The sequence below is a fragment of the Pelecanus crispus genome, chromosome 4 (genome assembly GCF_030463565.1).
Source record: "Pelecanus crispus isolate bPelCri1 chromosome 4, bPelCri1.pri, whole genome shotgun sequence".
NCBI classification, from domain to species: domain Eukaryota; kingdom Metazoa; phylum Chordata; class Aves; order Pelecaniformes; family Pelecanidae; genus Pelecanus; species Pelecanus crispus.
The window spans coordinates 36,172,072-36,187,927 of record NC_134646.1 but is presented as its reverse complement, the minus strand read 5'-3'; the positions used below and the strand labels follow the sequence as shown (position 1 = coordinate 36,187,927).

Below are 15,856 nucleotides of genomic sequence, written 5' to 3'. Positions count from 1 at the left end.
TCCAGATGTTCCTGGTGTATAGTTAAGGTAATAAAGATTGGATTCTACTTAGGTTTTTACTCCATGGGGACTTGGGGCAGGGGGTTAAGCCACAGTTACGTTCCCCATGCTCCCCGCCTCTTCAGGCCTTTGCTTTAAATTCTACCAGCGGCAGAACCCTTCGCCTTTTGGGCCATCTGACAACTCCCTGAGGTGCTATTTCTACCCACTGAAAGTCCATGTATGAAAAAACATTTTTGCTACATTCATACCAAACCAGAAGTTTCAAGAGATGCTTGGGGGCTACCTGTGGGATGGTAGGAGAGCAGACACATCTTCCATCTCACCGCCAGCTTCCACTTGAGAAGCGCAATGCCTCTTCGATGCAGCCCACCACTGCAACCAGCCACTTTGTTTTAGCTCACTCTTGTTTTGCCAAGCCCGCTAGAATAAGGCAGCTGGCTTGCAGAAAAGGGGACACAGAGTCAGCTGTCACACACTTCGTCATGCTTTCTCCTAACAGCTTTGTTCTCCCCCTTCAGATTATCTTCTCCCCTATAACCTAGCTCATATGTCATTTTCCAAGACCCTTTGTGCCTGTGCTGTTCAGTGGCCAATGACCAACTGGGATGAGACACAGAAAGACAGTGCTTGCATCATGCATAGTCAGAGAAATGTCAGATAAATCTGTTAAAGGCCTTAACTAACATATGCAGAAGGAGCACAAATCTACATTTCAAGAAGTTCTTGATTATTCCACATCTTTGCAATGTTTGGCAATGTGGACAGATTTCTTCTTAGGGGCTGCATTTGAGTTTGATGGCAACACCCTAAGTCACAGTGGGGGCAAGTGTGAGGAAGGCAACTTGGTGGGCAGACGCATCACGGTGCCTATACCAGCCCATCTCCCCCCAGACCACCAACAGGCAGGACAGAGATCCAGATGCCAAGAGTCTTTCGCCAGCACTTGCTTCTGACCTTTATTCTGCAACCAGCATCACCTACTGAGGCAGGGAGGTTACACATCCTGCTTTTTACCACCCTCCTTTAGCCCCTTTCTTCTTCTTCTGTTGCTGTTTCTTCTTGGTGGCTGGGGCACCAGCAGGTTTTTGGTGCCTGGGAGGGATGACGTTACTTGTGGCCGATACAGCTGCGGCACTGCCGGGTCGAGGGGAGGTAGGTGGGCTGCTGGCAGTCCTACTGGCATCCCTGCAGGGAAGACGAGAGGAAGAGATATCACTGGGTTCACAACCACCTGCAAGACGTGGCACTACTGCAGGAAGCCGACAGCGAAAAGTAACAGTTGCCCCTTAAGACAGCATTAGGTAGCATTATGTATGGGAGGGTGCTCACACAAGGAGATCTTAAATAAGTTTCAACATACATAGAAGGGCTGATGGATGATGGGAACATGTCTCAAAGGGCAGGCTGGTATTGACTAGATAGTGTTAAGTCCTCAACAATGAAAGCAAGGCTAACTTTTGAACAGACATGACAGCTCATGCAACACGAGAAGCCTTTCAGGCCCCCACACTTAGGCAGTGCAAACCCAACATCCTTTCTCTCTCCTTAGACACAAAGGCACCTTTGTGTCAGCTCTCCTTGCAAACACTGCTCAAGCCAACAGTACCACACAAGGCTTTTCACGCTTCTGTTTTGAGACAGCTGTGTAAAGAGAAACTATCAGACAGCACTGGCAATTCCCTGCATCGCTATTATTTTAGAAGTACTTCCTTCTCTCAGGTGCTAGTAAGTCACCATCTTGCTGTCAGGCCTCATACACAATGGTAAACCCTGATTCCAGCTCCAATAATCAGTGTCAACTTAGAAGGAAGTAGTGTGTTCTCCCCAATCATGGCTAATGGCTCTCCAGGCACCAAAAGACTTGAAAGCAAATAGCTCAAGAGAAAGCATGCAAAATTCACCTCATCTTCAGAGGTAAGAAAAGCACATTAAAAGACTATGGGAATTTTATTTGCACCTTGGCACCTTCAATCATGCCTATCGCATCATTTGGGTTTTCAGTGACCTATAGGGATCTTTGGGAAGAACAGCTGGTAGAAGGTTCAAGTGGCAAAGTACAGTTTCACTTGCGCTACCCACGGTTGGTGTGGTGACAGAGCCACAGAAAAGCAGCACAAACCCAGCCCTCCCAGCCGCTCAGGAGTGATTCCCCACACCAAGCCCTGCAAAATGGGTACTTACAGTTCAGAGGAGCCAGCTGTGGTTGAACCCTGAGTCCCCTTGCCAACCTGATCCTTCTTCTTGCCCTTCTTCCGTCCACGATAGTAGGAACGCTCTCGCATTGGAAGCCACCGCTCAGGGTCGGGAGTCACCTTGGGGTCGTAGTTCTTAGGCAGCTTTCCTACGGAACATCCAGTGCCAGGAAATGAGACTGGGGTCAACATGCTAGAGAGGCATCACCAAGGGATGTACATGGGATGTCAGCAGCCAGGAAGCGCAAAAGAGCCCAGCAACCCACATCATCCTATCAGGGTGTTGCTCTCACTTCTGTGGAAAAATGCCCATCCAAACAAGCTATCGTGAAGATCTGGGTTCACAGGGATGCAGTCCCAACAAAGAGCTCCACCTCCTGGGGAGCGGAAGGCTGGCTATTCAAAGAAAACAATCTGGCAAGCTCTCTGGAGCTGTGCCATGTCAACAGCTAGGAAATGCAACTTACCCTTCTTTTTTTTCTTCTTCTTCTTCACTTCCCCTTGTCTGAAAAGCAAGAAGGGAAACACTTGCTGTGACACAGCACAGACACAGCAGACAAGTCAACTAAAAACTAGCTCTGGAAGAAGTTAAACTATCCCTATCTCTCTCAAAACTTGGTCTGCTGCTACCTGAATTTCCTTGCAGTTAAACAGGCTGCCTTTCCACCAGCCTGCCTTCTCCAGCAATGCCCTCACACCAGGTGTAATTCTCATGCCACCCCAAAGAATGACTGCACCAGAGCTACAGCAGCCCGCTTTACCCTTGCTCCTTCTGCTGGCTGTCTCCAGTGAGCTTCCCAGCTTTCTTCCGAACATAGGTTGCTCCATGGGAGTTCTCCAGCGCATCAACATCTACCTTCAGTGACATGGTGTCCGAGGAAGGCAAGTGTTTGCTAAGACTGCAAGGGAAGAGTTCAGGGATGCAAACCGGCAAGCAAAAAGATGAACATCCAGGTTTGTCCAGACAGCAACAGGCAACTTCAGCTTGAACAAATTGGGCCCGTTAGCAATGCAGACACCAGACAGGCCTATGGGGCTAGTTCTGGCTCTCTCACCAGCTTCCTACACAAGCTGGGATGAGCTGCTTAACCACCATCTGCCTCATTTTTCCCTCCTTTGATACGGGGACAGAAGCAGCAACTTCCTCTGAAAGCCGCTCAGGGTAGCAAAAGCAGTATGTGAACCTGATATTTTGGGTCAGTGAGAGCTTAGCCATATTTTATCGGGCACAGTCCTGCATTACTACCACAGGTTTAAGATTCCAACAGAAAAGACAGAGGAGCTCCTATTTTTGGTTCCACCTAGTCTTAAGTTATCAGTTCTCAGAGAGAAAGAGGCCAAAGACAAAAGGGTCCTGGGATCCCGCAGTAATCAAACCAATTAGGGAAATGTAGGTTCAGACAACTTGACCTGGATATGTAGCTGCTCTGGAGATCTTCCTTCCCTCTCTTCAGGTGAGACTAGGTCTGAATTCCCCACACAGCTGAAATCCAAGGGAGCAATGCCCAAATGCCTCTTTCTTTGCTCTGATACCACCACCAAAAGGATACACTTTAGCTTTTTCAGGGTCCACCAGGGAGTAGGCAGAAATGAGCTGTGCCAGAGTATGCACATCTTTTGGGTTTTGCCTTTGTAGGGGAAAAAACAAAAACAAGGACCAAGTTACCAAGGTACACACTCATCCCAAAGACTGGTGTCACCACGCAGTGCTTGCTGCTGCAGCATAGCTGCTATCTGTGGGGACAGGCATGTCAGTCTGTGGTCTCCTCCACAGCACATCACCCAACATCACTGGTGTGGACAAAGGGAGGTGCAGACATCTCCACAGTATCATGAAGCAGGCAAGGAAAGATGAAAATCCCTCAGGTCCCAGTAGCAAAGGCAAGTTAATGGTCCCCCCAAAAAACCCCATTAAGTGCATAATAAAAACTAAAACCTGGACATCCATGGTTTATGCAGCACCAGAAAAAATGATGCATCCCAGTCCCCAAAGCAACCTTCACTGCACACAAGAGGCCTCTGGGACAAGTCAACCAGGTTTTCAAGTGAACATCAGCTACAGATCAAATTAAATGATCCCCTCTCCTTCCAAAATACGGCTTTGCATTGGAGCCCCTGTGCAAAAGCAACTCTAGAAGAGGGCTACCAGTCAACCAATGTTGTCAGACACTGCCTGGCACCAGACAGCTTGTAGAGGTCTCTGGGTGGAGACCTCCTGTTCAGCAACCACCCAACTCACTTCCAGAGCTCTTCCAAGTCACTGATCGCTTCCTTCTTCCTGCCATGCTTTAGTTTGAAGTTGGCAGCTTCCCTTATCAGCGACAAATGGACGGGAGACTTTGGCTGAAAGACACAGCAGCCATAATTAGTTCCTCATTATCACAGCATGGAGCCCAGCTCTAGCTGGCTTCAATGGCCCTGAGACCTGGCCAAGGAGAACTGAGTTAGCACCCTATCATGCAGACAGTAGACCACCTTTGCACTCTAGGATGTGAGGCAGAACTGCATGTGACAAGGCAGCTTGCTACTCCACAATGTTTTCTAATCAGGGAGAAGGCCTGACTGCTACCTTTGGGCACCCATTGTCCCCAGCTGCCCTAATCTGACACGAGCTGCTGCTCCCCATTTGCAACACACCTAAAATAATGAAACAGTGACAAAATGAACACCCACAAAACAGAAGCTCACGGGTCTCCAAAACCCCAACAGGATGAGCTGCTGGGGCTGTGCATCAATGGGAAAAGCTGAGTTGGACTAGCTAGAAAAGACTGGGACAAAGCCTTGCGCATTAGCTCCTCTGGTCTGACTTGCCTGGAATTGCTGATACCACTGGATTGCCTGTGTGAAGACCTCGATTGCACTGTCAATGTCCTCTTCATGACTGTACATTGTCACCAACGCAGACACCTGCAGACATTCAAGAGCAGCTTATAGCAGACCCTCACAAAAGCTGTCTATAGCCAGGGTCAGCATTTAAATGATGGGATTTCCTAAAAGCAGACTCAATGTGAGCTTTCTGCTCTGTCCCTAAAAACCAGCTGTGGTAACAGGCAGGATACCCAGGTGAGACCTTCCTACCTGGGTGCCTCCCAAGGACATGTCCCCACCAATCTTTCTCCTACGGTACAAGCTTAAGACTGCATTCATTGAAAGAACCTTCTTGTCTTGGCACTTTCTTTGCTTGCCACTGGACACAGTTTCACTAGAAACCCTTTTTCTTCCCCCATTCTCTATCCCAAGAGCCACAGGAAAAAAAAAAAAAAGCAGCACTGAAGAGATGATACAGACACCACCTGTTGTCTACACCCCAGTCACAACTAGAGGTGACCCAGGGCAAGGAGCTAATATTGCTGACTGCCCCCATAAATTACTTTGATCATTTGCACTTGCAGTTGGAACAGACCTACAACTGTCAGCCGCTGCTCAAGATGCTTACGCTATACATTTTAGCATTTTCAAGGTCATCAAGCTTTTCTGAATACCAGATGTGGACATGCATGCAGACCAGCAGGGATGGAATATATGGCACTTTCTCCCTAATGCCTATTGTCCTAAAGCTGCTTAAAAAACTTCCCAACAGTACATACCAGGAAAGCAGCTGCTCCAGTCACGTTATGCAAGTAAATCCAGGCAACATGCAGGTCTGAGGGATTATGAGAGAGTTGGAACATAGGCAGAGAGCATCTCTACTGACAGGCAGAGTACTTCTATGGCTAAGTTCAGGCCACCTGATTCAAGTTTTAATCCCACCTTTGTCCAAGACAAGGAAGATGGGCTCAAATTCCCTGCAGACACTCAGGTCAAGTGAAAACCACAGGGAAGAGGCAACAGGCAGTACAAAGCTGTGCTACAAGGGAAAAACCTCACACAGTTCAGACTGAGTTTTGCTTACCATACCAGGCTTGTGCTGCAGTTCTTCTATGCTCCTCAGGATCATGCAGGCTTTGGTGACACTGCCTAGAAGAGAGACAGGGAGGAACATGCTCCGAGTGGCACGGTAACACTTCACCCTGCCTGTCAACTTCCAGCCAAAGGTAAACAGTGGGGACATAACAATGCCCTTCTCAGAATACCTCCCCCACTTCCAGGAATAAAGGACAGGCCTCCACACAACAGACCTTTCTGCCCTTGCCACATCCTGCAAGGGTTCAGGAGCAAGCTTTTGCAAGCAGGCTCCTCCTCTTCCAGGAGCAACTCTGCGCTGCCCAACTGTATACAGGAATGGTAGCATCAGGGAGCCCCACGCTGCTCCCAAGACCCTCCTGCCCCAGAACAGATTCAGCCCCATTATTCACAAAGAGCGTGGGCATCTCTGCCAGGTATCAGTGGAGCCTGGACATCCAGACATTAAGCTATGAGCTCTATCCTGCCATAGATAGAGAATAGCTGACTGAAAGCATCTCTGCTCTGCATCCCTGTCACAACAGTGACTGCAGCAAAGATTCCCCTAAAGTCTGTTTTTCTCGCCCTTTGTACCATTATCATGCGCAGACACTTCCCAACAAAGGGGGACACTGGATACCTTGAGCAATTTTTAGCTGGGCCATCGTCAGCTTGATCTCAGCGGCATTGGCAGGGTGCTGGTCTGCAAAGTCCTGAGAGCCAGAGGAAAGAACAATTCAAATGTGTGTGGGCAGTAGGCTGCTGCTCTGGTGAATCATCTCTCATGCTCAGTCACAGCAAGCTGGCAAGAGCCAAAGGAAGCTTTCCAGTACAGGCAAGCTTCAGCACACAGTAGAGGAGGGCCCCAGACTCTGCCAGTGGCCCACCGTCCTCTCAGATTTCCGTCCCCAGCCACTCACTCACTCCCAAAAGGAGACTGTTGCAAACTGCTTACAAGCAGAGCAGCAGAGACCACTGCTTACCCTAGCAGTCTACTACAGCTTCCTAAGCATAAAAATCAGAGGTGCAAGGAACTATTTCCCTTTAAAAGCGGCATCATTCAGTTGTGTGTAAATGTTTTCCAGCAGCATTAAACCAAACCAAAATAAGCACAGTCAGATACCCCTGGAAATTTAAACCAGACAAAACAAGCTAAGGGGACAGCACATGAGAACACAAAGCACAAGTTTAAATGGAGCTTGGCCAAAGGAATACTTTCTCTTAACCTACCTGCAGAAGCCCTACGGCCTTTGCATGCTGCTTCTCGCGACACAGTTGGGCTGCCTGGATAAGCACAGGGAGCAGATGCTCAGGGCTCTGTGACTGCAGGCTTGCTGACAGCTTGCGGCACTGATCTGCCTGAGGAGTGTGAAGAGAGAATACACTTTTCTCAATGCCTGCAAGCACCTAATGCAGGGCTTAACATACCAGGTGTATCTAAGAATAGATGCTAGTGATGGCTTCCCTGAAATTGGTATACAGAACCAAGAACAAGTCCTCTTAGTAGCACTTCAGATGCATCTAAGAACCCCATACACCCCTTCTGTCTCCTAGTCATCTCCACACCATCCTCCCTACAGCAACACTCAAATCACTACACAAGCGGCTGGGTGTTCTTTCAGGGATGATTCCCCCCCCCCCCCCCCCCCACTTATGTGCCTAAACAGTGGTCTTATCTGCTGACACAGAACAGCTGCATATCCATTTTTGCCTAGTCAAACTCCTGTGGAGAGTACTAAACAGCTAGCTACTTACTGCAGATCAGTTTCCCCTACCTGGTTAGTGTACATTGCCAGCAAAGCTTTGTTGAATTCAATCGCCTGGAGCTGTTTCTTGGAGAGCTTATGCTCAACACCTTCTGCATTGGTCAGCTTCACCTTTTTCTTTGAGTCAAAGACGTTTTGGTCCTGGAGAAATCACACATCATGAGAAGATTTCTATATGTTCCTTGAAGAAGAAAAGGTCTCTGGGTCTGCAATTTAACTACTGTTTAGGAAGAAGTCCTTCCCGATTATCCCCCTTCTCTCCACAGAAGCAGAGAAGCAGGTTGTGTAACCACCAGGAAGGGCCGCATTGAAAGCGGCAAGGTAATGCTATACCTTGTTAATTGTGATGATGTTATTTGCAATGACAGCAAGCAGTCCTACATCTGTTGGCCTGCAGGTAAGAAAAGCAGAAAGCACACTGTTATTAAACAGTGGTTTCTCTACAGATGTAAGACTGAGCATTTGTTTCAGGAAAGCCCTTACTTCAACTTGATTATTTGATTGTAGAGCTGTAGAGCATCCTCTGTACGACCCTGCAGTTGCATGATATATGCCATCTGACCATGAATAATGGCCAGTTCGGCCTCAATGTCTTCCTCTGTCACATCCTGAAGGAAAAATCAAGGCAAAAAGAAAAAAGCTGCCATCTCACCTCTTTTACCCTGGCTTAGGCATTCTGCTGGAAAATGTCTATGAGCTCTCTTGGGCAGTATTAGCAGCAAAGTACCCCAGCCACTACAGGTGAAGGTTGTAGCAACAGCACAAATACAAGCATATCTGGGTTAAACCAGGAGAAAAGAAAGTTTCACCTGCTCTTGCAAGAATCCGAAGACACCCTTAACTTGTGCACTGACTCTGCCCCTCAGCTTGAACCAATGCCAGTGATTACAAATTTCCTATGTTTCCCACCACCCACTCGGCATGTTTGTCCATAGCATGAGTGGGTCACAGGGAGGTTTCAGACAAGCTGTACCCATCCTGCCTGCACCAGCATAGGCAACAGTGCAGGGAGCAGGAGCACAGCAGCAAGCAGCCTGCCGTGTTAGCTACACTTCTGCAACAACCATGATTGCTGCCCCAGCCTCACAAGCAGGTACCAGCAGCAGCAGCAAGTCTTGGTGGGTAATACAGCACAGTGGTTTGGGCTATCCTTTGGCTAAATGCAGTACGCTTTCTGACCGCACCCTCGTTCATGCTGGTGCAAAGCGAACACTTTCCAGAACAACATCAAGGACTTACAGAGTCTTCTGATAGCGACTGGCGGCACAGCTCTAGAAGGAAAAACAAATTGAAGAACACAGTTTAGAAGGCTTTAGGGGAAAAAAACAGCCTAGAAGCATGGGGGCACTTACACTTTCTTCATTTACCCCTGAAACCTCTGCAGCATTACAAGGGCACATCAGACTACAAGTCTGATGACGGATGGGACTGAGCATGAGAGAGAAGACCAGATGATGCAGAAGAAATATCAAATGCACAGGAGATATTGTCCCTCCCAAAGCTGCCTTCTGAGAGCAGAGTCACACACTCATTTTCCCTCCTGAACAAATTTCCTTAAAACTAGCTCCTGATCTTTTCCATAGGGATCACTTGGCTGCAACTGCTTACCATCTTAGGAGTTATTTTACATGCTGCAAGCCTGCTATATTCAGATTACACCACCTTTTATGGAGCAGCAATTCCATCAATTTTCAGTACAGATACCAGTCACTTCTTAACTTTCTCATATACCTCACCAGGACATCATTTGTTTTGCTCTCCAAAGGACTACTATCACAGCACACAGGTTCAAATTACACATAAATCAGTTGTACGGGAGAGCTGCTATTCTATCATCAAAATCAGGACAGAACTGACCTATTTATCTGCAAGAGCAATTAGATCAGAAAGAAACTAATTTTTCCTAATTCTCCCCCCGGCCTTTTGTTGTTGTTGTTTTAAATACACACAAAATCCACCTTCCACCCCATAGAAAAAAATCCCCTTTGCAAAAAAAGCTCATTTATTGGCTTATACTAATTTCATACCTAATTCAGACCACAAAGTATTTTTATTTTCTGTAGTGTATGTTTATGTATATACATATACTAACAAAACCAGGACTCAGAATAGATGAAATATCTCATGCTTATGAGATTACACTCATGTCTACTTCCTACTTCAAAAAATTGCTCAAAGGCATTGAGCACCAATCAGGGGGCTGTAAGAGAGCCAGGAGACAGTACATGACGCATAGCTCTGGAAAAGAGCTGCAGAGGAATGCTTCTACAAAAACATCAGTTCTGTCAGGAACCATCTAGAAACTTACAACAAATCCTGCTGTTGGTCAGTTTTTAAGTTTTCAAAACTTCTTTCTCTCTCATTAAGCGTGTCTATAGAGAGCAAGTAACTACTTCTATCACTCAAAGCTTCCCTCTCACCTCACCATGTTTTACCTTCTGCTTTCTGTAGTTTTTTCATTGCTTCGTTCAACTTTCCTTGCCCAATCAATGCACACGCACTGTTATAACACAGCTCATAGGTAGCTTCTCGAAGGCCCAAATCCTCCTAGCATGAAAAGCAAATGTAACACTGCATAAACACCAACGGATCTATACAGATTTAAGAGGCAACGGATACAAAGTATAGTTTTCATTTACATTCAAAGTATTCCTTGCAAAACAAATTTAGAGGAAATTTTAAAAGAGCACACACCTGGCAAATAAGTCACAGTGCATAGGATCTTCCCTCACACTGCACAACAAAGTCAGAGGCAATTGACAAGGCAGCAATGAAACTCCAGCCTGAATTTGGGGACTACTTCAGCTGCTGAAAGAGGGCAGGTAAGAACCGCTACTCTAGGGAACTAGAAAGTGGATCCACAGCATTGAACAGAAAGCTGAGCATGCTATGCACACCTCCAAGGACAAAGACTTCTGAAAAAATGAGAACATTACAATCTGCACTGCTCATTAACAAAAATATTCCCAAGCATGGCTGGGTGATCCAGGCAGTTAGTTTTACCCTGGGCAAGAGGGTAATGAGACAGAGGAAAGTGCCAGTCACCACAGGTGTTCTGCCTAATGCAGGCTCAGAGAGATGTACTTCCTGCTCTGCTGTGACATCTACTAATATGAGTCTCCTAGAGATCAAATATGAAGTATAACTGTTCATCCCTCAGAACAATAACAGCATTTATTCCTAGGGGAAACCAGTAGGTGATCTTCAATAGACTCAGAAGTCATTAAGAGACAGGAACACATTTCTGTCCTGTTAAATATCTACGATTCCATATCCTTTATTCCTTGGCTCTCGCTCTTCCACACATTCATGCACAAGCTTACTTACTGGCATCACCTTCTCCCATGTGCTTTGTGCTGCCACAACAGCAGAGAGGTTGGTTTTTCTCTCTTCCTCATACTCATCCTGGGAGTTGCGGATGAGATCCCTGTATGCAGCCAGACAATCGTCATAACGCTCCAACCTGTACAACTGAAGAGGGGAAGGGATTAGCCTTCAGAACAGTATTTCCCTGTGTATGCTAGTAACTACAGCCTCCTTCCTCCCTCCCCATGGACTGGCAGCAGCAGAGCATCATATGTTTTAAGCTGAACATTACTCACATTTGCGTCTACCTTTAAGGGCAAACTCTATAGATGACATTTGCAATGACACAAGATACCTGCACACAAACGGCACAGTTCTCACTCCTAAAACAGCTTCTTTAGAAGCAGCAGTTTACACAGTTTTGTCCTCAAACAGCCTTTTTCCAGATTAGATCACCTCTCTGTGAGAGATTAAATTAATGGTCTTTCATGCAGCTGAGAAAGACAGCCAATTCTTCACAAAACAGTTCTGATCAACCAGGGAGAAAACAGAGAAGAAATGCAATTTCTTTTCTGCTTCACATCTAACGCCTGAGATGTCAAGTCCCGCAAACCATTCCTGGACAGGTATCTAATGCAAGCAGATGGCTCAACCACAAATAAATCTCCTCAGCTCTCTTCCATTCTCCAACCCCTCAGCCAGATGGCTATTATGAGGCCAGACCCAGGAAGGGAGACGGAGTCACAAATGTATTGCTTTTGTTCAGGGGCAGTAAGATGATGACTCTGACTCCAGCAACAGGTGACTGAAGCTCCACAGAAGCTGGAGCAGCTGGGAGCTGTACCTCTCCTTACCTTCAAGACAGAGAAGGAAATTCTGTCCACATACTTGCCCCACGTTAGAGGAGGGACAAGGCATTGAGCCTACGAAACTCCCACCAGGAAGAAAAGCTTGTAATTACCACTTGTCCATAAAGCTCCTTCAGTTTGTCTGTCTGCTGACTGGCACTCTGAATGGTCTTGAGAGCATTTTCAATACGATTCAACCTGTACTCACAGTAGGCCTTCTCAAAGGCAATAACGTCACTGCAAGGACAAGACAAATGCTGAGAGCAGGTGCTGCAGTCTTCATTCAACAGCATTCACCCACCTGAACACACTTGTTTAAGCAGCCCTAATTAGTCACAGACTGCTACATTCCCAAAAAGCCAAACACCAGAGGTGAGCACATGATCCCAGATTACTGAATTATGTATCTGTTGAGCACTGAAAATTATCTTAAACCTACTTTGTGTTCAACAGAGAAGGAATATCAAAACTTCACCGAAAAGAAAAGGTTCCTTTTTTTCTGGTGTTTCCAGACACATGGCATTTCATATCCACTCCCCTCAGTCTCCTACTGATGATGTGAATCAAATGCTTAAAAGTAAAACAATACCAAACTTCATTATGTGACTCCTCCTTAAGGAGAAGGTATATCATTACAGCAAAAGATCGTTACTGCAAACTTTCAAAGACAATCGACTCACAGAGGGAGAGAAAAGAAACAGTATAAAACACAGTCCCTCTTATAGTCTGACACTAAGCTAACGGTAACATTAACCTATTTTGAAATACCAGCACAGTAGAACTGCAGCAAAAGGGTTTGCTGATGTTAACGTAAAATTGGCTTCAAAGCAATCCAACACCAGCAGGGAAGCATTACTGAAGAAGCAGAGCCTTGAATGCTATGTTCCACCTACCCCCTGAGTTATCACTTAAGCCAAAGGAAAATTAATCAGCGATTCCCTTAGATCGTTACTGGTGCCACTTGTCACCACCTATTTTTCTGTCTATTTAAAATTATCTTGGTCCAGCTGAGTATCAGGGGAGTCAGAAAACAAACAAATGGCATTAAGAATGAAAGCAAAGCAGTGGGCCAGCCTCAGTGCAGGACAGGACAACTTCAAGGCAGAGCAAGAACCACCACCTTCCCTGCTCTGCAGGATATAAAGACAGACACACAGCAGAGCCAAGCTAAAGAAATTACAGGGAGATTCAATTACAGTTGAATTTAGAGAAATTACTCTTCCTCCTCACCATATACTAAAAAACCCAAGCTAAAACACTTAAATTAAACCCCTTCCATCCCAGGGAAGACAGAATTGGTGCATAAGGTAATTATGTTTTATTCAGATGTGAACATAAAAGAGGGTATGTTTCATTGCACGGATTCTACACCACACTTTTCTGGGAAGTTCCTTAACAAAAGCAGCATCTGAAATACAAAAATTTTGCTGCCAAGCAGTTCTCGGTAGCAATTTTCATCCCAGTCGTTGCACAAAGAGCATCTTTATTAGGAAGAAAATTAGAGTCTGCCTAATAACACAAATGGGAAGCTCAACTTGTTCTCAAACACAGGCTGTCTCCAAGGTCCTGATTTTGAGAACATGCACAAAGGGCTTACACCACCCCAAACACTGAAGCAGTACCTTCAGGATGGCAAAGAAAAGGACCCCAAGGACCAGTATGATGAGACAGCCAAGCAAGGCTAACAGCTCACTGCCACTGGCAAGGGCTTCTCCTCCTCTCATCACTCCCCATGAGATCTGTCCTCTTCCCTTGTACGAGCTATGGTGCTCAACAACGTCAACAAGCAGAATCAGCTCATGAAGGTGGCTGAAAAGGAGACTAGGGACAATCCCTTCACCAGTAACAGCAAGATGTTAGACTGTCTCAAACTCATCCAGACCACCTCCCACACACAGAGTAAATCAGTGTTTCACGAGAAGCCCAATCCCAATGGCTCCGAGCACCTCCTGCTCTTTATTTTGCTGCCTATCAGTCCCCTCCACTGAAGCTGCAGCATCTTCTCAAGGACTTGCAGTTTCATATTTTGTAGAGTACAGCAAGATGCAACTCACCTGGTTAACACTTTAGTGTGGGTGTTGATTACGCCGAGGGCTTCCTTGAAGTTCCCGTTCTGGATAAGACACACTACTTTGCACTGAAGTGCAGTCACATCGTCTTTGCTGATCTGCAGTACTGGAGGAGAAACCAGTTTCAACACAACCATCTAAGTCATTATCAGACACACTAAGGCTTTGTAAGAGCCATATGTTGTGACAGTTGCAAAAACCCATCATAGACAGCAGTCACGTCAATTTAAAAGGGTCCTGGCATGGCTTGCTTTGGCTCAGATCATGAAACAAATCCTGTCAGGATAAAAGAATCCAGTACAAATACTGACCCTACTCAAAGTCACCACTGTGCTAACATGCCTGGAACAGAGCTGCATCAAAGGAGCTGTACACACCTGGACAAACCCTCCATTGGCAGTTCACTTCCAGGCAGAGAACACAGTGCCAAAACTGGAGTGCCACGTAAAGTGAATACAGGAAGAAAAAGACCTTATATAGAAGAGCAGTATGGCTCTGGATGGGTAGTTGCTTTATATGCTAATACTTTCTGCCAGTGGAAGACAGTGAGGGAGAACTAGGAGAAATAGGGTTTGGTATTTGAGTTTTTCACGTGATCCCAACTCTCAGGTCTGCCGGGACAGGAGATGAGCCCCTACTCCCTACAAAGAGCAAAGAGAGAACTTTTAGCCATGATGTGCCTTATACTGCAATGCCATTTTGGATGCCAAAATATCAAAACAACTCATCTCAACGTGGACTCTCGCTCTGGAGCAAGTTATCACTCCCAAGTCAGTGGTCCATATGCACGCCACCACTCCCGCAATTCCAGGGGGGAAAAGCCCTCCTTCCTCCCACGATCAAAACTGAAGGAAAAAGCCACGACTAACTCTGAAAACTTGGCCCACAGCAAGGACAACAGAAGCAACCGATGGTGCCGGTGCAGGAGCGGGGCCCAGGCGGCTGCCCCGCTCGCCTCCCCCATCCGCTTTTGCCTTTCCCCTGGCACGGCAACACCCCCCGAAACGTGCCGGAGCGCCGCTGGCCGCCCTTCGCCCGCAGCCCTGCTCCCGGAGAGCCCGGCACGAAGCCTACAGGAGGGAACCCCCCCCCCGGTTCCCCGCCGCAGCCGTGCCCCCGCCCGCAGCCGTGCCCCCGCAACAAGGCCGAGCCCGCCCGGGCAGAGACCACGGGGAGCGACGCCGGCCGGGAGCTATATGAGGCGGGGGCTGGCGGGGGCACAGGGACGCCGGGAACGGCCCGCACGTAGCCTTCCCCTGGCAGGGCCCGGCGCCGACATGGCGGCGGGGAACGGCGCCCACGCGCCCACGCACTCCCTCACTCACTCTTGTTAACGGACTTGAGCGCGCGGGCGAAGTCGCCGTTCTGGCCGCAGCGGTTCACCTCGCTCCACAGCGCCGCCGCGGCCCCCGCGCCGCCCGCTGCCGCCGCCGCCATCTTGGAACCGGGAGGAGAAACACCTCGGGGGGCGGGGGCCGGGGCTGCCCCGGAAGCGGAAGGGCCGCGCGCGCGCTGGCCGCCACGTCGCCAAGGGGCCGGGGGGGTGGGGGGGTGTGCCCTCCCCAAAAAGCGACGGGGCGGGGGGGGGGGGGGGGAGGTGAGCGACGTAATTTTCTTCATTGCGGTCAGACTTTTTATGATTACACGCGACGTTGCGAGTTTAGTCTGATTTCATGGGGGGAAAAAAAAAAAAAAAAAAAAAACCGGCGCGCGGCCGTAGCATCTTGGTTATTGCCAAAGTCCTCGGCTCCGCTTCTGGTGTTTTAACGGAAGAACTTTTTGTTGTTAGT

The 15,856-nt window shown here is 47.6% G+C and overlaps 1 protein-coding gene across 2 annotated transcripts; it reads right to left on the bottom strand.

Moving 5' to 3' along the window:
• Positions 1 to 445: 445 nt before the first annotated feature.
• On the bottom strand, positions 446 to 15,503 carry SRP72 (signal recognition particle 72). Of its 2 annotated transcripts, XM_075708689.1 has the most exons (19): positions 15,392 to 15,503; positions 14,052 to 14,172; positions 12,111 to 12,234; positions 11,171 to 11,314; positions 10,279 to 10,390; positions 9,083 to 9,114; positions 8,327 to 8,451; positions 8,177 to 8,234; positions 7,853 to 7,984; positions 7,308 to 7,436; positions 6,718 to 6,790; positions 6,088 to 6,152; positions 5,007 to 5,102; positions 4,435 to 4,538; positions 3,746 to 3,823; positions 2,957 to 3,094; positions 2,663 to 2,700; positions 2,185 to 2,344; positions 446 to 1,188 (listed from the first exon to the last, which is right to left on the bottom strand). In XM_075708689.1, the coding sequence occupies exons 1-19, from the start codon at positions 15,501 to 15,503 to the stop codon at positions 1,014 to 1,016; spliced, it is 2,016 nt and encodes a 671-aa protein (XP_075564804.1). In that variant the 3' UTR covers positions 446 to 1,013. The 2 variants fall into 2 exon arrangements, with proteins under 2 accessions (XP_075564804.1, XP_075564805.1); XM_075708690.1 differs by lacking the exons at positions 8,177 to 8,234; positions 8,327 to 8,451.
• Between the last annotated feature and the right edge of the window lie 353 nt (positions 15,504 to 15,856).

What these genes read in the sequence shown, in the direction of transcription:
- SRP72 (XM_075708689.1), bottom strand. Translation starts at nt 15,503, where the DNA reads ATGGCGGCGGCGGCAGCGGGCGGCGCGGGGGCCGCGGCGGCGCTGTGG. An exon ending in GCTCAAGTCCGTTAACAAGA is followed by an intron (nt 14,173 to 15,391) that starts GTGAGTGAGGGA and finishes TTTCTCCTCCAG; the next exon opens with TACTGCAGATCAGCAAAGAC. An exon ending in AGGAGCTTTATGGACAAGTG is followed by an intron (nt 11,315 to 12,110) that starts GTAATTACAAGC and finishes TCCCCTCTTCAG; the next exon opens with TTGTACAGGTTGGAGCGTTA.